The 19,933-nt window shown below is 44.2% G+C and overlaps 1 protein-coding gene across 1 annotated transcript; it reads right to left on the bottom strand.

Moving 5' to 3' along the window:
- Positions 1-941: 941 nt before the first annotated feature.
- Positions 942-18,470, bottom strand: LOC140429632 (very low-density lipoprotein receptor-like). Its single transcript, XM_072516890.1, has 18 exons — positions 18,329-18,470; positions 16,551-16,700; positions 16,037-16,156; positions 14,689-14,811; positions 7,810-8,181; positions 6,805-6,927; positions 6,614-6,733; positions 6,251-6,370; positions 6,042-6,167; positions 5,520-5,691; positions 5,186-5,407; positions 4,493-4,611; positions 3,902-4,041; positions 2,584-2,722; positions 1,970-2,110; positions 1,608-1,718; positions 1,176-1,250; positions 942-1,084 (listed from the first exon to the last, which is right to left on the bottom strand). Exons 2-18 carry the CDS (start codon positions 16,651-16,653, stop codon positions 960-962), a joined length of 2,451 nt encoding a protein of 816 aa, XP_072372991.1. The 5' UTR covers positions 16,654-16,700; positions 18,329-18,470; the 3' UTR covers positions 942-959.
- Positions 18,471-19,933: the final 1,463 nt, after the last annotated feature.

The raw sequence follows: 19,933 nt of genomic DNA, 5'->3' as shown, positions 1-19,933 counted from the left end.
TGTGCTGCCTTGAGCAATCCTATTAGTTCATCCCATCCTCCCAATGCATCCAAGTCCCTTATTTAATCTATTGCCATCACCTGGAATGCAACTTTTACCTGGAATTCATGTGGTTTAGTTAATTCCTGTTAGTAGCTCCTCTGCCAGTGGAAACTTGGGAAATTTTGAAAATTAGCTTATACAATTTTCAGGACTAGTAATGTTATATACATGCCATCTCCACTACTTGTGTACAGGCATGAAAGGAATTTTAAGAACCATGTTTACATTTTCTTAGTGCACATTATGAAACCAAGATTCAATAATAATGTTCACAAGAACCTGATGCTTTAAAAACTTTTGAATTGTTACTGAAAGTGGTGCAGCAACTGATTCTGCATGCTGGATTCAAACCAATTCCAAGCGCATGGGGAGGCAAGATCACAACAGTTATGTCACAAAAATAGAGATTACCATCACATCTGAGCCATAATAAATGCCTCGGCAACAAGATTCTTAACATTTCCAATTCACAGGGAAGCAAAAAAAATTTAATTTTTTTTATTTTTTATTAATTGTCCTGCCAACTTTCTTAAAAGCTAGTTATTGAAAAAGATGCTTTAGCTAATGCAGAAATAAGACAGTTTGCCAGCTGAGGCACCAAGCTACAGATAAATCTTATAACCATGGAATTTGACTTATTTCCTCCCTCCCACCAGCATTTGAGAATTAACCCGTTTAGGTGATTGCAAAAACAATCACCATTCATTCACATTTTGGGGGCCTGTTGCAGCAGCTCATATCCAAAAAGGTTATTCAGCTGCCGAGTACTACAGACTAGCCAGGCATTATACTCTGTATAGTGTGGAGTTATAGTGTGGAGTTATATTGGGCATGGATGTTGCAGTAATCAATTGAAGAATTTCATTCCCAACCATGGACACCGAATTACTAAGCAGCTCAATATTTAAATACTTATTTTATTTCGTTTCGTCAGATATTTTATGCTGAAAGACTGGATTCTCAAAACTAGTGTATTGCATTTTGCTCTTCTGCCAGTATTGCCAAATAAAGTAGCCGCCGAAACCAGCAATCGTCAGAAGTGCTGAAATTGAAAGAAAAAAAAGAGTATTAGGCAATCCAAAAAAGGTTCATGATAGATGTGGTCAACTGGACAGCACAAAACATGCTCTTACCAATAACAAAGATGACCCAAATAGCAGTAGATCCTCTTTTTGACTTGGTTTCAAGAGAAACACTTGAATTTACACCTGGGAAAAGAATGAAATATTTTCCAATATGCCCGTGGCGAGGCTCAAAAAAAAAAAAAAAAAAAAAAAAAAAGTAGGAGTTCAAAGCACTACACAATTTCTGAAAAGCATCAGAGAGCACAATGGGAGCCTAACTGATCATGGGCAATTTGTACCAATAGATTTTGAGCAGAGCCAAATGCTGGAGCAATCTCGTGAAAACTAGATCTTGGGTTAATGGTTCAATCTATCCTGAAATTAGACAGCAATCGAAACTTGCCTTCTGTCCTTCAATCACAGCAAAATTAAATAAGATTAAATAAGATTAGCACAATGTTGTGTCAAATGAATTAGGACTGCTAGTTAATTCTGTATTACCTTTGGAAGTAGTCAAGATTGTTGGCAATGCGGTAAGTGAACGGAAAGAAACTTTGGAGGCGAGATCTGAAGGCATTGCAGACACATTTGTTGGTGAAGGGTGAGCAGTCACTGTAAAAGAACCAGACCAATTGCAAGTTCAACAATGCAAAGATACTGCAAAGATACAGAATAGTGACCACAACTCCCATTCAATGCTGTGGAAAATGAATATTGGTGACTGCCCAGTACAAGTCAATTGAAAGGAAGGCAGTGTCTACCCAGTATAAGTCAATTGAAAGGAAGGCAGTATTGTAGAGATTCTGGTTGACAAAGTTACACGTTAAAACACTGAAAACAGTTCCCGAGTCAAGATATCCTACCTTTTTGACACTGCTGCTCATCACTGCTCAACTCCATTCCAGATGGACACACACAAGTGTATTTTGCTGAGTGGCTGTTAATTTGGGGAGCAGGAAGACACATGTAGTCACAAGCTCCATACTGACCACACCAGTTTTTCCCTGGGAATAAAGTTGCATGTTAAACATTTTAAACTTGCAAGTCTGCAATGCACAGTTGCTATATTTGGAGCTATGGTTCCACTAAATTGATTGTGTATTCATCATACATTAATGTTTTTCGGCACAGTCTGCAGGATGTGTCTGCAGGAGGACTCATTGATTGGGGATAAATTGGCAATGAACAAGTGCCAATTTGTACCATTTCAATTAGTTGAATGTTGACCTGCACCATCTCCTAAATATGGGTACATAATTGAAAGATAGACTCCTGGGAAAACTGCTATCCTGTTCACCCCTGCATACAGAATACAACGTGCTTGACTCAGGCACAGCCCACATTATGAAAAATCATGCTGCTGGGGCTCCACCTCAAAAGCAAAAAATTGTCAAGAGCATAAAAATGTAGAAGGAAAGCATGAAATGCCAGTCCCATTTTGCCCTACACAAGGCATAGGAGGTTCTAGGTTTCTTACCAGGTGCCTGCAGTAACTCGTGATAAACAATGATGCCTTCAGCTTCAACATTTGAAGCCAAAACCTTCACATTATTTCCAGTGTACTTATTGGCTCCATAAACTGTTTGGCTTTCCACATCAACCCAGAATGCATGGTCCTGGAAATACACAGTTTAGGTTTTGAAGGTGAAGTTTAATGAACTGGATGTTATTTTTGCATATACAATTAAGGCAATTAGATTGCAAAGTTTGAGCATAAGTGGGACAGAGACCCAATTTGAACCTTACCATTCAGTTGCATAAATTCTAAAAAATTGATTTGCCTACTTGCATGAACACTTCCAACACCAAGATCATGAATTGGAATTTCCACTCTACTTGTGCTATGTGAAGCAGAAATTCTACATTTGCCTTTACATTCAGCATGTCCAAACAACTCTAATCTGTATTAATTAGAATTTTTTTTTAAGAGCTGCATATTTAATAAAGAGAAAAATGGTGCACAACCCATGGAACTAGAATGTTCAGTTACCATCCATCTCAAAGCAATGATAAAATAATATGAAAGAGATACAAGGTAGTTTAAAAAATTATGTATTTGTGGTTATTGGAAGGCATAATCTTCCCAAGATAAATTCTGTGGTTCTGCATTTGAAAGGGTTAATGATTTCAGCTGGATTCAGGAACTTGTATGGTATTCAGGTTTACAAGGATAAGTGGTCAAGGGGCCTTAAAACTAAAGCTGGACAGGAATTGCATGGAGCAGACCTCCTAAACAAACCAAGACAAAAAACACCACATTGAAGATCCTGCTCAAGAGAATTTATGTAAAAGAGATATGCCAAGTTAGAGACTGCTACAAGAACCAGGTTTAAAGTCAGCTGCAGTGAGAAACCAGAGTGTTCTGTTGGCATGGCTGGGCACCCAGGATTGCATGCAGAAATCCAAGGCAGAGGAACAAATCCTGGAAGTGGTTAAGCGCTGTTTGGAAGACAAGAGATTTTGGAAACATTTGTGGGGAAATAAGTGAATCCCCAATGAGACTAGTTAGCTCAGGAGTGACAAACATATGGGAAATGTATTGGGGCAGTATGCATCAGCTCACAAGTTACATGGACTGCATGAGAGAATATGTACATACAAGACCTATTTTGGTATTGTGTAATCCTAGTGTATAGTTGTAAAGGTATAGCAGAGGTAGTGTTAGTCCTGTTGCCCACCTCTAAAACAAAAATTAAGGTTATGATCAAACTAGAGTTCCACTCTGGGGTCAGACTGCCCGGAGGCATTAGCTGGGATTGTAACAAGCCAGTGTGTAGATTATTACACTACCTTACCTCAAATAAAGCAACTGCACTGGGATGTGCAAGAAATTCTTGGGACTGTAATACTGTTCTTCTATTCTGACCATTTAAGTCCACACTCGATAACACATGCAATTTTGCATCAACCCAATAGAGACGGCTCTTCACAAGATCTGTGGAGAAATTGAAGCATTAGAATAGAGTCCCTACAGTGCAGGAGGCCATTTGGCTCACAAGTCTGCACCAGCCTTTGCTCCAATAGAGCACCCACCTCGGCCCAACCCCTATAACCCCACCAGAGCACCCCATCTAGGCCCAATCCCATGGTCCCATCCCTGTAACCCCACCCAGGCTCAATCACCTGCTCCTATCTCCTTAACCCCACCTTTTAGGGCAATTTAGCATGGCCGATTCAGCTAACCGGCACACCTTTGGACCTGGAGGAAACCCACGCAGACACAGGAAAAAAGTGCAAACTCCAGAGACACGCGAGGTCAGAATTGAACCCGGGTCCCTGGTGCTGTGAGGCAGCTGTGCTAACCACCACAGTGATGCCCAATTTAGAAACAAAGCCTGATACTAGAAGTCCACTTTTTTTTTTACTTTTAAAAAAGCCTCACTTACCAAGTGCAATGCCATTTGGCCACTGAATCTTTGTAGCAACTAAGAGTTGGCGATTCACACCATTCATGCCTGCTTTCTCAATCTTTGCGGGGACACCCCAATCGGACCAGTAAATATACCTTTAAAGCCAAGATGTCATAATTAAAAATATGCTCAAGTGTCCAATGAAATACCAACTGGTGCCTTAAAATTGTATTGTAAATTGGAACCAAACAAACTAGATAACAAGTGCAATATTTGTTTTGGAAGATAGAAGACTAATAACCAGCATTGTCAGATGGTGTCATGTCATTTACAATTTCTTACAGAAGCCAACCTATTGCTCAGTAATTTAATTTGGCCAATTCCAACAACAATTTTCTAATCCTCCTCCTCCAATTTGTTCAAAACACCATTTGATAAAGTTTATTTGGCAATTACCCACCTCCCACACCCAGGTTATGGTTTTAAGTTTGGACCCCAGATCCCTGCCATTGAATGGCATGTCAAGGATCAAATGAAACCTTCTATATTTTGAATGGTTTGAATATCAGCAGCATTTCTCCAAGAACTGGTCCTAGCGATGTTAAGCTAAAAGCTGAATTTGAAATCATAGCCAATGATAAGGCCCTGACAGATGAGTGCAATCTCCATTCAAGACTAGTCTAGTGTACAGTTTTGAAACATTGAGACATTGCAGATATACATTAGTACCCAGAAAGTGGATCAACTGCTACAGAAGCTGGCTCCCCCAGTTTAGTGTTAAAGAGGGTCTTCTTTTTGGTTCCGTCAAATGTAGCCACAGATAGAGTTTTGGTCCCACGGTCAGTCCAGTAGATGTGCTTGGAGATCCAATCCACTGCTATTCCTCCAGGGATTTGCAAATCAACAATGATTTTGGAAATACCAGCCGTCCTAGTTTTATTGATGAGCATACTGAAAGAGATAAAACAGAGTCGTTAACTTACAGGTCTATTTCAAATCAAGTTATTAATTAATGCAAAACAAGTGATATATAGAAAAACTAGTTGCAAGAAGTGTATATTACCTGAAAATTGCTTGCTGCCCCAAGTCAGTCCAAAAGATTCTCTGTTCTGCAATGTCAGCATCCAGTGCTCCAGTTTTTCTTAGCTGTGTGGCTACTTGCGTGTATTCTTGGTGACGTAGTCCTAGCTTCCTAATGTCATGGTGATTTGTGAAGATCAAATATGGTTCTTTTCCTATAAAAGATCAGTCATCCAAATTCTAGATGTTGCCAAAGATTTAAAGCATCAAATAATGGATCTCATCTGCAGCTATTGACCTGCTAAATATCAAGTGCCAGTCAAATCTGCAACCCCTGTTACTCCCAAAAAAGGTTCTTCACACCCACTCATTGGGCAGCAGTAAATATTCAGACAAGGAAAACAAACCCAAGGGACCAAGCAAATCCCTGAAGAGACAGCCAAATTACTGATCCTGATCAAATTTATTACTACCATTATCTAGACAAATTACAAGTATTGGAATCCTGGAACATTTGACTGGATATTGCTAGTTATTCAGATTGTGCCACAAGCTTCATACTTGCCTACTGCCTTGCAAGCCCCATTAACTGGATCCACAAGATACCCTGCGTGACATTCACAGTTGTAGCTGCCTTCAGTATTCGTACAAATTTGACTGCAGGATCCAGGATTGTGGCATTCATTGATGTCTGGAGGAAAACAAAATCAAAACTTTGAGATTTGAAAGAAAAAAAAAAAGGTAGTTTTATTTGGTTAAAAATCAGTCACTTACCCTTACAGGTTGTCTGATCAATCAATTCAAAACCAGTGGGGCATTCACATTCATAACCAATGACAAGGTCCTGGCAGAAGTGAGAGCAACCTCCATTCTTCTTCAAACACTCATTTTGGTCTGAAGAATAAAACATGGTCAAATTTCACAACATGTAACAGAATACTCGGCAAGATGATGAGTACAGAGGAAGTCACAGGCCAACTTTGATTCTACACAACCTCAATGACTCATTTATAGAAGCAACACCTTCATGTAGAGCAGTAAGTTTTAATTTTGTGCACAAATCACACCAGTAAGAGGTGGACTGCATGTCTTTATGGGTTTTCACCACTATTGCAGAGCAACGATCTATAAACTTACTACATCCATCAAATTCATCACTCCAATCCTTGCAGTCTTGCTTGTGGTCACACACTAGAGAGATATTTATGCATTCGCCACTTTGACATTTGAAGTCAGTTGGTCCAGTGCACTCTGAAACTATAAAGCAATGTGGTGTGAGTACGGAAATAAGTTTGTTCGCCATCAAGATAATAATTACATTAACTTACTTTTCTTGCAGTTGACTTCATCACTACCATCATTACAGTCCCTAAATAGATTGCATTTCTTATTCCCAGATATGCAATTACCATCACTACATCTGAAGTCACCAGGTCTACATGTTAGGGGAGCTGAAAAAAAAAAAATCAGATAAAACTTCGGAAGCGGATCGCAAGGTGTGCAAATATCAATTGCCCTGGTATGTTGCAAATATAAAATAAGCATGTTGCAGATACAAAGCAAAAAGACAGATTTTCAAAATGCATTCAATACAAGTGACAAGTACTCAGAATCAGGTAATAGCATAGTTTATCAGAAAGAATAAACTGGTCATTCATGGCTTGGCAGACTAACTAGTACGGTTTGCAAATATCACACTGTTCTAGCTACACAATTACATTCATGCAACCGTGTAACCACATGTTCAGAATGTTATTGCCTCAAATTTAGTTTGCAGAGATTACATCAGAGACTTGTGCCAGATTCAAATGCTGGGCTAAAACTATAGAGCATTGTCCGACAATGTCAACATGCAGTTTCAGGTTTCACTCTATTTTAAACGTGCTTGGAGGATGCACCCTGGCCTGTTACGTTGAACTATATTTACAATAGCAATATAGTTCTGCATTTTGAAGATAGGCCTACAATAGTGTTTTGGCACACACTCCATTCACAATCCTGCACATGCAGTGGACAATTCTGGAAAGAAAGATGAACAGTTCTAGAAAGAAAGCAAGTCAGACAGTTCTGAAAAGGTTGGACAGTTCTCCCTAAAGAACAGCATCTTTACCCAAGACCTGCAGAACAATTGCTCAACTTATCTTGAAGCAAGACAAGTTTAGAATCTAGCCATTTTGTACAGCTTCCAATTATACAATTGGTTTGGACAAATTGAACTGTGCTGCAGTTGGCATTAGTTGCATTGAATGAAAGTTTGACGACATCACACCCAAACTGCAAATGAGTCAAAGGGAGGACAAATGAGTCAAAGGGAGGACAAATAATCTACTTACGGCAGTTAGCCTCATCACTTGCATCTTTGCAGTCAGCATCACCATCACAGTGCCATCGACGATGGATACATTCGCCTGAATCGCACAGGAACTCTCCAAGAGAGCAGGCCACAGGAGGGGCAAATGTATGCCCACAGCGTTCTGGATACTCATCAGATTGATCAATGCAATCCACATTGTTATCACATAGCCAATTCAAAGGTATACACTCCAAGCTATTGCACTGAAACTCATGAGTGCCACAGGTAATTGAAGCACAACCTTTTTCATCACTTCCATCACTGCAATCATCTTCACCATTGCAAACAAATGCCTTGGAAATGCATCTACCACTTGAGCAAGTAAACTCTACAGAGCTGCAAGTTATTTTACCTGGAAGATAATAAAACACCAATTTCAAATGAGTAGAGTATATGCCACACTCGTAGGTTTACAGCTATAGATTAGGTAAGCAATTCAGATTCACATACTTTGGTGAAGGTGAAGGTACTTCGGAAAATAATTGAATATTTTATGGCATGTCAAGCTCCAAAAATGGATTATATTGTGGCATTGTAAACCCATTGTTCATACATGAAACCCCAACACGGTGCTGGGGCTTGGCATAAGTGGATGTAGCATGCTAGTTTGATCCTGCTGAAAAATTCCAATACATTTGAGAAGCTATCAATAAAGACCAACTCCCAAGAGTAATATGGACAGCACTATGGATGGCACTAGAGAAAAACTGGTTTTGGAAAAGGCACAATGCAGATTCAGTTCATGGCCTGGTATGAGAAAATAGACTAATGGGGTTGTTAGAGTGGCATCTATATTATACAAAACGAGTGAAAAGGAAATAGAACATGTCAGTTTCAATGCATTATAGTTAGAACATAAGGCAGGAGAAATTTCAGCTGAGGTTGCAGTATTTGCAAATTAGCATTCAAGGAAAACATACGGTGGCAGAATATGGGAACAAGGTGAGTGGTTTATTTAAGAGAACAAATACTTGATGGTTTGGCCCCAATGGCCAATTTGTTTGATTTTTCTATCGTTATAAAGCTCATCTAGGGGACTTCCGGGTGCGGCGATGACCAGCTGAGTCGCACGTTTCGGCAGCTCCTTGTGAAACGGACTTTTGGGCTCTTGATAGGAGCCCCAACGGCAATTTTGACGGCTAAAAACACTGTGCGGTAAACCAGAAGGGAATCCCCCCTGGATACGGATGGAAAAAGGAGGAGAGAGTGGCCAGATTGCAGTGGATCCTTTAGAACAGCGGCAAGGAAGGCAAGCAAAAACCAAGATGGCGTCGGAAGGTGGCAGTTTAACATGGGGCCCTGAACAACAAGAGTTCTTGAAATGCTGTGTGGAAGAGATCAAAAAGGAAAAGAAAGAGCTGTTGGCCCCGATACTACAGGCGATCGAAGGGCTAAAGGAGGAACAAAAGACCCAGGAGCGGGAGCTTCGGGTCGTGAAGGCAAAGGCAGCCGAGAATGAGGACGATATACAGGGCCTGGTGGTGAAGACGGAGACGCAGGAGGCACATCAGAAACGATGTGGAAAGGTTGGAGGCACTGGAAAACAACACAAGGAGGAACAACCTGAGGATTCTTGGTCTTCCTGAAGGTGTGGAGGGAGCGGACGTCGGGGCATATGTGAGCACGATGCTGCACTCGTTAATGGGAGCGGAGGCCCCGGCGGGTCCGTTGGAGGTGGAGGGAGCATACCGAGTGATGGCGCAAGGACCGAGAGCAGGAGAAATTCCCAGAGCCATAGTGGTGAGATTCCTCCGTTTTAAGGATAGAGAAATGGTCCTTAGATGGGCGAAGAAAACTCGGAGCAGTAAATGGGAGAACGCGGTGATCCGCGTTTATCAAGACTGGAGTGCGGAGGTGGCGAGAAGGAGGGCGAGCTTTAATCGGGCCAAGGCGGTGCTTCATAAAAAGATGATAAAATTTGGAATGCTGCAACCAGCAAGACTGTGGGTCACATATCGAGGGAGGCACCACTACTTTGAGACGGCAGATGAAGCGTGGACTTTTATTGTGGAAGAAAAACTGGAATGAGCAGGTTATTAAAAAGAACGTTTGAACAAAGTGGTGGGGCGAATGTGGGGGGCAAAGAGGGGTTTTATGTACTAATCCTGCGATGTGGTAACTTTTCTCTCTCCCACAGGTGGTGATGGGGGGAGGAGGGGAGGTGGAGGAGATGGGGCGTTGGCCATTGGGGGCGGGGCCAAGGGAGAAGCACGGGCTTGGTTCCCGCGCTATGATAATCATGGCGGGAATAGAGAAGCAGGAAGGAGGGGGCGTCGCACGGTGCGAGCCGAGGTCACGGGGGGGGGGAAGCCGAGGTCAGCCAGAGTTTGCTGACTTCTGGGAGCAACATGGGGGGAGTAATTACGCTAGCGGGGGGGGGGGGGGGGGGAATTACTGGGTTGCTGCTGCTGGGGAGAGGGGGGAGCTGGTATGGGAGAGGATGGGCGGGGGGGCACCGCCTGGGGGAGATACAGCTGCGTGGGAACCGGGTGAGGAGCTGGAAAAAGGTGATGGCTAATCGACAAGGGGGGGGGTAGGAAGCCCCTCAACTCGGCTGATCACGTGGAACGTGAGAGGGCTCAACGGGCCGATAAAGGGGGCACGGGTACTCGCACACCTTAAGAAACTTAAGGCAGATGTGGTTATGTTACAGGAAACGCACCTGAAACTGATAGACCAGGTTAGGCTACGCAAAGGATGGGTGGGGCACGTGTTCCATTCGGGGCTAGATGCGAAAAACAGGGGGGTGGCTATATTAGTGGGGAAGCGGGTAATGTTTGAGGCAAAGACTATAGTGGCGGATAACGGGGGCAGATATGCGATGGTGAGTGGCAAACTACAGGGGGAGACGGTGGTTTTGGTAAACGTATATGCCCTGAACTGGGATGATGCCAATTTTATGAGGCGGATGCTAGGACGCATTCCGGACCTAGAGATGGGAAAGCTGATAATGGGGGGAGATTTTAATACGGTGTTGGAACCAGGGCTGGATAGGTCGAAGTCCAGGACTGGAAGGAGGCCGGCAGCAGCCAAGGTACTTAAAGATTTTATGGAGCAGATGGGAGGTGTAGACCCGTGGAGATTTAGCAGACCTAGGAGTAAGGAGTTCTCGTTTTTCTCCTATGTCCATAAAGTCTACTCGCAAATAGACTTGTGCTGGGTAGGGCATTGATCCCGAAGGTGAGGGGAACGGAGTATACAGCTATAGCCATTTCAGATCACGCTCCACACTGGGTGGACTTGGAGATAGGGGAGGAAACAGGAGGGCGCCCACCCTGGAGAATGGACATGGGACTAATGGCAGATGAGGGGGTGTGTCTAAGGGTGAGGGGGTGCATTGAAAAGTACTTGGAACTCAATGATAATGGGGAGGTCCAGGTGAGAGTGGTCTGGGAGGCGTTGAAGGCAGTGGTTAGAGGGGAGCTGATATCAATAAGGGCACATAAAGGGAAGCAGGAGTGTAAGGAACGGGAGCGGTTGCTGCAAGAACTTGAGGGTGGACAGACAATATGCGGAGGCACCGGAGGAGGGACTGTACAGGGAAAGGCAACGGCTACATGTAGAATTTGACTTGCTGACTACAGGCACTGCAGAGGCACAATGGAGGAAGGCACAGGGTGTACAGTACGAATATGGGGAGAAGGCTAGCAGGTTGCTGGCACACCAATTGAGGAAAAGGGGAGCAGCGAGGGAAATAGGGAGAGTGAGGGATGAGGAAGGAGAGATGGAGCGGGGAGCAGAGAGAGTGAATGGAGTGTTCAAGACATTTTATAAAAAATTATATGAAGCTCAACCCCCAGATGGGAGGGAGAGAATGATGGGCTTCTTGGATCGGCTGGAATTTCCCAAGGTGGAAGAGCAGGAAAGGGTGGGACTGGGAGCACAGATCGAGGTAGAAGAAGTGGTGAAAGGAATTAGGAGCATGCAGGCGGGAAAGGCCCCGGGACCGGATGGATTCCCAGTTGAATTCTCTAGAAAATATGTGGAATTGCTCGCCCCGGTATTGACGAGGACCTTTAAATGAGGCAAAGGGGACAACTGCCCCCGACTATGTCTGAAGCAACAATATCGCTTCTCTTAAAGGAAAAGGACCCGCTACAATGCAGGTCCTATAGACCTATTTCCCTCCTAAATGTAGATGCCAAGGTCCTGGCCAAGGTAATGGCAATGAGAATAGAGGAATGTGTCCCGGGGGTGGTCCACGAGGACCAAACTGGGTTTGTGAAGGAGAGACTGCTGAACACTAATATACGGAGGTTGTTAGGGGCAATGATGATGGCCCCACCAGAGGGAGAAACGGAGATAGTAGTGGCGATGGATGCCGACAAAGCATTTGATAGAGTGGAGTGGGATTTGTGGGAGGTGTTGAGGAGATTTGGTTTTCGAGAGGGGTATGTTAGATGGGTGCAGCTGTTGTATAGGGCCCCAGTGGCGAGCGTGGTCACGAATGGACGGGGATCTGCATATTTTCGGCTCCATAGAGAGACAAGGCAGGGATGCCCTCTGTCCCCATTATTGTTTGCACTGGCGATTGAGCCCCTGGCGATAGTGTTGAGGGGTTCCAAGAAGTGGAGGGGAGTACTTAGGGGAGGAGAAGAGCACCGGGTATCTTTGTATGCGGACGATTTGCTACTATACGTGGCGGACCCGGCGGAGGGGATGCCAGAAATAATGCGGATACTTGGGGAGTTTGGGGATTTCTCAGGGTATAAATTGAACATGGGGAAAAGTGAGTTGTGTGTGGTGCATCCAGGGGAGCAGAGTAGAGAAATAGAGGACCTACCGTTCAGGAAGGTAACAAGGGACTTTCGTTACCTGGGGATCCAGATAGCTAAGAATTGGGGCACATTGCATAGGTTAAATTTAACACTGTTGGTGGAACAGATGGGAGGATTTCAAGAGATGGGATATGGTATCCCTGTCAATGGCAGGGAGGGTGCAGGCGGTTAAGATGGTGGTCCTCCCGAGATTCCTCTTTGTGTTGTGTTTCAGTGCCTCCCGGTGGTGATCACGAAGGCTTTTTTTTTTTTAAATAAAAGGATTGAAAAGAGCATCATGGGTTGTGTGTGGGCTGGGAAGACCCCGAGTGTGAGGAAGGGATTCTTACAGCATAGCAGGGATAGGGGGGGGGGGGGGCTGGCACTACCGAGCCTAAGTGAGTATTATTGGGCCGCTAATATTTCAATGGTGAGTAAGTGGATGGGAGGAGGAGGGAGCGGCGTGGAAGAGATTAGAGAGGGCATCCTGTAGGGGGACTAGCCTACAGGCTATGGTGACAGCCCCATTGCTGTTCTCACCGAGGAACTACACCACAAGCCCGGTGGTGGTGGCTACACTGAAGATTTGGGGACAGTGGAGACGGCATAGGGGAAAGACTGGAGCCTGGGGGGGGGGGGGGGGGGGGGGGGGTGTCCCCGATAAGAAACAACCATAGGTTTGCCCCGGGGGGGAATGGATGGGGGATATGGAATGTGGCAAAGAGCAGGAATAAAGCAACTGAAAGATCTGTTTGTGGATGGGAAGTTCGCGAGTCTGGGAGCGCTGACCGAGAAATACGGGTTGCCCCAAGGGAATGCATTCAGGTATATGCAACTGAGGGCTTTTGCGAGGCAACAGGTGAGGGAATTCCCGCAGCTCCCGACACAAGAGGTGCAGGACAGAGTGATCTCAAAGACATGGGTGGGGGATGGTAAGGTGTCAGATATATATAGGGAAATGAGGGACGAATGGGAGACTATGGTAGATGAACTAAAAAGGGAAATGGGAAGAAGAGCTGGGGGAGGAGATCGAGGAGGGGCTGTGGGCAGATGCCCTAAGCAGGGTAAACACGTCGTCCTCGTGTGCCAGGCTAAGCCTGATTCAGTTTAAGGTATTACACAGGGCACATATGACTGGAGCACGGCTCAGTAAATTTTTTGGGGTGGAGGATAGGTGTGCGAGGTGCTCGAGAAGCCCAGCGAATCATACCCATATGTTTTGGTCATGCCCGGCACTACAGGGGTTTTGGATGGGGGTGACAAAGGTGCTTTCAAAAGTAGTAGGAGTCCGGGTCGAACCAAGCTGGGGGTTAGCTATATTTGGGGTTGCAGAAGAGCCGGGAGAGCAGGAGGCGAGAGAGGCTGATGTTTTGGCCTTTGCGTCCCTAGTAGCCCGGCGCAGGATATTGCTAATGTGGAAAGAAGCCAAGCCCCTGGGGGTGGAGACCTGGATAAATGACATGGCGGGGTTTATAAAGCTAGAGCGGATTAAGTTCGTCCTAAGGGGGTCGGCTCAAGGGTTCACCAGGCGGTGGCAACCGTTCGTCGAATACCTCGCAGAAAGGTAGACGGAATGGGAAAAAGGCAGCAGCAGCCCAGGATCAGGGGGGGGGGGGGGGGGGGGAGAAGGGGGGAAGAGGAGGAACCAGAAGGACTCTCAGGGTTGTTAATATATACTGTATAGTATGTATAGGTTGTTGCTACAGATAATTATATATTGGACTGTTAAATTATATTTTGGGAGAGTGTTACTTGTGACAAGGCAGTTGCCAATTAGGGCTAGTTTTCATTTGTTATTTATTATTTATTCATTTTTTGTTTATAAAATAGGTCATTGTTATAATATTGTGTAAAGGATGCACAATGTACTGTGTTGGTTGACCAAAAATTCAATAAAATATTTAATTTTAAAAAAGCTCATCTAGCATGGGTTCAGAGAAATTTAGTGCAAAATACTAGTCTATGCTGCCACTGCTGCAGTCTATTAGGGTTAGTGAGAAATGAAAGGCGTGGCTACAAGCACTTAGTGGCCAAGTCCATTTGGACCCTCACCAAGCCTTTGCCGTGTGTGAAGGCAAAGAAAGGCCATTTCTTCAACTTACCACAGCCAACTTCATCTCCACCATTATTACAGTCCTTTTCTCCATCACACTGCCAAGCAACAGGGATACATTGAAGAGATCCAGGGCCACAGCTCATCTCATGGACAAGACAAGTTATTGTATCTGAAAAGAAAAGTTGTTCCAAAATTACACCTTTCAAAGGGGCAGATTAAGGTGAAACATTTGGCTATAATAATTCCAAATCCAAGGGGTGGGGGGGGTGCCAAGTTTCATAGCTGTCTTGGGTCTCAACATATTTTACCATCTTGGAGTTTTCTGTAGGATTCTGGTGGGTACACAAGATGTTTTGGGAGAGTCAGGTGGCAAGATACTAACTGCAGTATCCCCACTCTGGTAGCAGCAGTATTTGGCCCAATTCAGTTTCTGCTCGGTGGCATGCCCCAGCACATTGATAGGCTGTCCCAAGTCATTAAAAAAAGAAAGGGACACCAGGATCGCAGCTTCCCACTAAGCCAAGCTCTTAGTCGAGTTTGAGATCCTGGTGCCTAGCCTGTCCCTGGTTTGCCTTCAAGAGGCAGCTTATGGTCCACCTTTTCCAGGACCCAATAGTAGATTTTAAAAAATCAAATGGGAGGTATTGTGCCATGGGAGCAACTGAGAGATAGAGATTCAGGTTGTTTTCAGCAAAGGCAGTCATTTGAGAAGTGGACCAAAACTGTTATTTGACTGGATAACTTTGCACAAGAGGCAGAATGCCCTCCTGTGGCTTGATAATTCTATCACCCTTTGTAGGAAAAATTAGCAGTTTTCAAAAGCATTTTGTGAATGGTTAACAGCATTTCATACACCAAACTGGTCTGCTGGACATATTACACAGGCAATTAATGGACTATGACAGCAGTGACTTGCCAGAACCACATCTACTCAGATGTAGACCACTTTTCTGCCAGACAAGCGGTGTCACATCAGGTAGTGGAGAAATCTTGGATGCTGGTTGACAGGCAGTTCACAAGTGTTAATTTCTGACGTTTGCAGAGCAAGGCAGAGACTGCCAGCACTTGGCAATGCAAAGTGGTTAATTTAGAAAATCTGCAATGAGAATTCTATGTAGGGAAGACCAAAGTTTCTTAAAATTGGGTTTTAAACTTGCTACATATTTCAGATGATAGATGCAGCATCAACATTCCAGCACTGGATTCATTGGTCAGTTGAACAGTGCCCCAAGTTAGGGAGATGAACTAGGAGGATAGAGTTTGAGAACAGGTGCATCATCTGATTTAATTAAAAATATCCCCACAGCTGTTAAGCATTCAAGTCAGATTAGGACAAAAGAATGGAAATCCAATCGGTGGAGGCAGAGCATATAAATTAGTGGAAAAGTACTTACGGCAGGCTTCGGCACTTTCATCAGATCCATCTTCACAATCAGCTTTGCCATCACACAACCATCTTCTAGGAATGCATTGCCTGTTGTTGCACACAAAGTCGGATGTTCCACATGCAGCAACTAAATGGAAAAGCACAATAAGACCACAACATTGAAAGTGAAAGTTAATGGAAAGGATATTTTGCTGCTGCAAGGAATTGTGCAATATATTGAATAGGTTGTCCCATTTATCAAGGGCTAAGAAATTAGCTGTTTAAGTAGTCCTTCATTTTCTCCCATTCCCGAGAATCAGTTGTTCAACCCTGGTGGCTAGCCAAAAGCACACTGCAGCAACATAGCAACACAACATTAATACAACACCAATTCTAAGCAGGTTGTTTTATCCAAATTCAGGAATTAAACGCACAAATCTTGCCTCTTCAGATGCCTCTGCTACAGTTAGTCTGGAACAGGTCTTTCAGCAGAGATAAATTGTCCATGGAATCAAGAGTTTGCAATCTCGTTTAACACTCACCCATTTGGCATTGCCACCCATCCTTCTGTAATTTCAGTCCAGATGGACACACACAAGTGTATTTTGGATTGTGACTATTTGTCTGAGGAGCTGGGAGACACATGTATTCACAGCTTCTGGTCTTCAGATTCTCAGCACACCAGTTTTTGCCTGCAAGAGAGTCTGGTTCATAACTTGGATCTTAACAGAATAATTTCCAAATCTAGTTAATTTTGAATATTAAAATGACCAAAGCCAACCTGAAAATGTTACCAATCTTTAATAAAACTGGCAATCTGACAAATTGGTAATTGGAGAGCAGAACTTGCATATAGGAAATGTAGCCATTTTAGATAGTGGATAGGAGGCCATTGTGCAAAACTAACTAATTTTGTTCTGTTGCAAAAGTAGTATTAGTTATGCACCAACATCTACCCAGACTGCTGTTGCAGGTTCTCTCCTCAGCAGAGTACCCTGTACAGATTTAGTCTGAACATGGCAAACAGTGAGGCTCTCGGATTGACCCAGATCTTCCAGTCAACTGAAGTCTATTCCGGATCTAGGTTGAATCCAGCAAGCGAGCACTATTCCAAAGCTATGCATGTACAAATTCAGCTCCTAACAATGCTGACTCCCTCAATTCCTAGCTCCTATCTGGAGGGGGGGGGGGGGGGGGGGGGGAGAAAGAGGGAAGAGAAAGAGATCGTTAGTGGTGCTAGAGTGCCTCAACGAGGTACATTGCTTAGCAGGCTTTACAGCCACTAGGAAAACTCCAGGTAAATTGGTTGTTTAAAATTGGTGGGGAACAGCCCACATCTGTGGAGTCATTAGGTAATCACAATCTGGACAGGAGGAAATTGGCAATTGGAAGTTTACACTGGGACTTCAGGGTTCAAGGTGGTATCATGTGACAGTTTGCCAGGCCATTTCAGAAGGTTCAGGCCATTGCATCTAGGAGATACAAACAAATAAAAAGGCAAAATAAAGATTGGGCCATAGAAGAACTTCACAAAGTTAAAGGACAGAGCTGTTCAGTGATAGTGGAGAACTATGCCCCAGCAAAGGGAAAGTTCACACCATAGCGATTTCAATGTTACTCAGCAAAATACTTCCCAACAGCTCAACATAGAAGCAGTCTGTCATAGGAACTTTGGATTTCTAGGTTCAACTTTGAGCGCCAATCTGGCAGTCTTTATTACAGCAAAGTCCAGGTTATTGTCTGGAAGTGATGAAGTGATGAAGGTTTCCAGCGAAGTTACTTGCTTTTCATTCCCTTAACTGGTGAACCTTGCATTATATTGTATGGTCCAGAAGTTTAAGTAGCTAAGATTGTTAGGCAAGATGCTAGCAAGGTTGAGACAGTAGCAGCACAATGAATTAAAGTTGCCATATAGTTTGCTTTCCTCAAGAGGGGAAGAGCTGACTGGTGATTGTTGAGAAGGTGGGGCTCCGAATAGACTAGTGTTGGAAAAATTTCATCTTTTGTTTCAATCAATTTAAACCATCAAGACCAAAGAGAAAGTGTTGAGGGATATTTAAAGTTGAAATATTAGTTATGATATAGCAGCCATGAAGAACCAACACCAGTGGAATTCTCCGTATGGCCACAGCAGGAAACCATTGGCTGGCTGCAGGAATGGAGAATCCCGCAGGGGGTGCACCGGTTCTATTAACTGTTCCATCCTGAATGCTACTGTAGGAATGTCCATTCATATCTAGCCTCTAAGGTAACGACTGACCAACTACCATTCATACCATTCATTAGACCAAATGTGCAAGTGTAGAGCCAGATTGCTCACCTTTTGGTTGTGTCAGTGCATGATAAATAATGATGTCTCGAGGTTCAGTAAGATTGGCAGCCAAAAGCTCTACACGCAAGCCTGTATATTTGTTGGTTCCAACACAGCTTTCTTTTCTCCCATCAACCCAGAACACACGATCCTGGAACAGGCAAACAGTTAAATTACCATGATATCACTACACCAGTTCCTTTATGACTGCCAAATCGACAGCTTATGCACAACTTTTGACATAAAGCTCAGCAATTGCAAACAAACTAACATGATCACAAACCCAAAAAAGCATAGCCAAGGATGGCTTGACAGAAGGAAAAAAGTAAAAGATACTGGTCAGAAAGTTTTTCCCTTCCCCGCTCAGTAGAGAATACTCCTTTCAATCCATGTCAGTACAGAATACTCCTATCAACTTTGTGCCACTAAGATGCTTGTGCTAGTGTTAGAACAATCGCACATTGGGGAGCTTAGTTTTGGAAAACAGCACATCTTCCACCTCCAGAATTCTGCCAGCGCCGATTTTCCCCACCATCAGGGAAATTGCTTAGATCCCATTTCTCTTTCTCCCCCCCCCCCCCCCCCCCCCCCCCCCCCCCCCCCCCCCCCCCCCCCCCCCCTACATGCCCCTGCTCAGGGTGCATTTTAGTAAGAGCTGTTGCTTTAGCAGGAGCATTTGCAGAATGAGGCTTCCCTTGGTCCTTTTTCCAGGGCTCCATGGACAGGTCTGACAACAGGAGAGTCAACAAAGACACAATTGAAGTGTAAAGACTCTCTTCGGCTGGCAATGCATAGGAGACACTAAAAGAATTTAATAAGAGTTAACAGGATGAATAAAGTGAAAGATTGCTGTAGAAACTTGATAACCTAGTTAATGCTAACTTTTTCCAACATTTTTGTTTTGCCAGCAAACACTGTCCCACGTATACTAGTTGAAGTCAGCACAAATAGGTTGGAGGTCAGGATGGAATGGCCTCCTCCATTTCTGCTTACTGCAACTTTCCTTATTGCAAATAGAGAATAAAAGCATTTGTCATGATATTCAGATAAACATCATGGTGCAAACACACACACACTGATGGACAGATCAACGGACCATCAACACACACGCAACTTCACAGCCAATCACAAGCAAGGGCACACGCACTATAAAAACGGGGAACACTACAGTTCCCACTCATTCCAGCAGGAGGACAGCTCAGGGCACAGAGCTCACAGCAAGCCACTCAGACATGTGCTGAGTGCCTCTCCAAGATAGTGTTTAGGGCTGGGCCCCACAGGTTAAAGGGTAATGAATGAACCACAGTTACAAGTTTACAGATGTTATGGATAGTAATAAAACAGTTGTACCATCTGCAACCGTGTTGGTTCGGCTGTGTAGCAGGGCACCCAAACACGACAGCATTGATATGGGAACGCAGGCAATGAGAAAGAACAGGCAATGGGCAGCAACGGTAGCATTGTGGATAGCACAATTGCTTCACAGCTCCAGGATCCCAGTTTTCAATTCCAGCTTGGGGTCACTGTGCGGATTCTGCACATCCTCCCAGTGTGCGCGTCGGTTTCCTCCGGGTGCTCCGGTTTCCTCCCAGTCCAAAGATGTGCAGGTTAGGT

The sequence above is a fragment of the Scyliorhinus torazame genome, chromosome 9 (assembly GCF_047496885.1).
Source record: "Scyliorhinus torazame isolate Kashiwa2021f chromosome 9, sScyTor2.1, whole genome shotgun sequence".
Lineage (NCBI taxonomy): Eukaryota > Metazoa > Chordata > Chondrichthyes > Carcharhiniformes > Scyliorhinidae > Scyliorhinus > Scyliorhinus torazame.
This window is presented reverse-complemented; position numbering and strand designations above follow the sequence as displayed.

Bases quoted from the DNA above. Each gene is read 5' to 3' on its own strand.
- LOC140429632 (XM_072516890.1), bottom strand. From the start codon at position 16,653: ATGTGTCTCCCAGCTCCTCAGACAAATAGTCACAATCCAAAATACACT. The intron at 16,157-16,550 runs GTGAGTGTTAAA...TTTTCCATTTAG, and splicing joins TGGGTGGCAATGCCAAATGG to TTGCTGCATGTGGAACATCC. The intron at 4,042-4,492 runs GTAAGTGAGGCT...ATTTCTCCACAG, and splicing joins GCCAAATGGCATTGCACTTG to ATCTTGTGAAGAGCCGTCTC.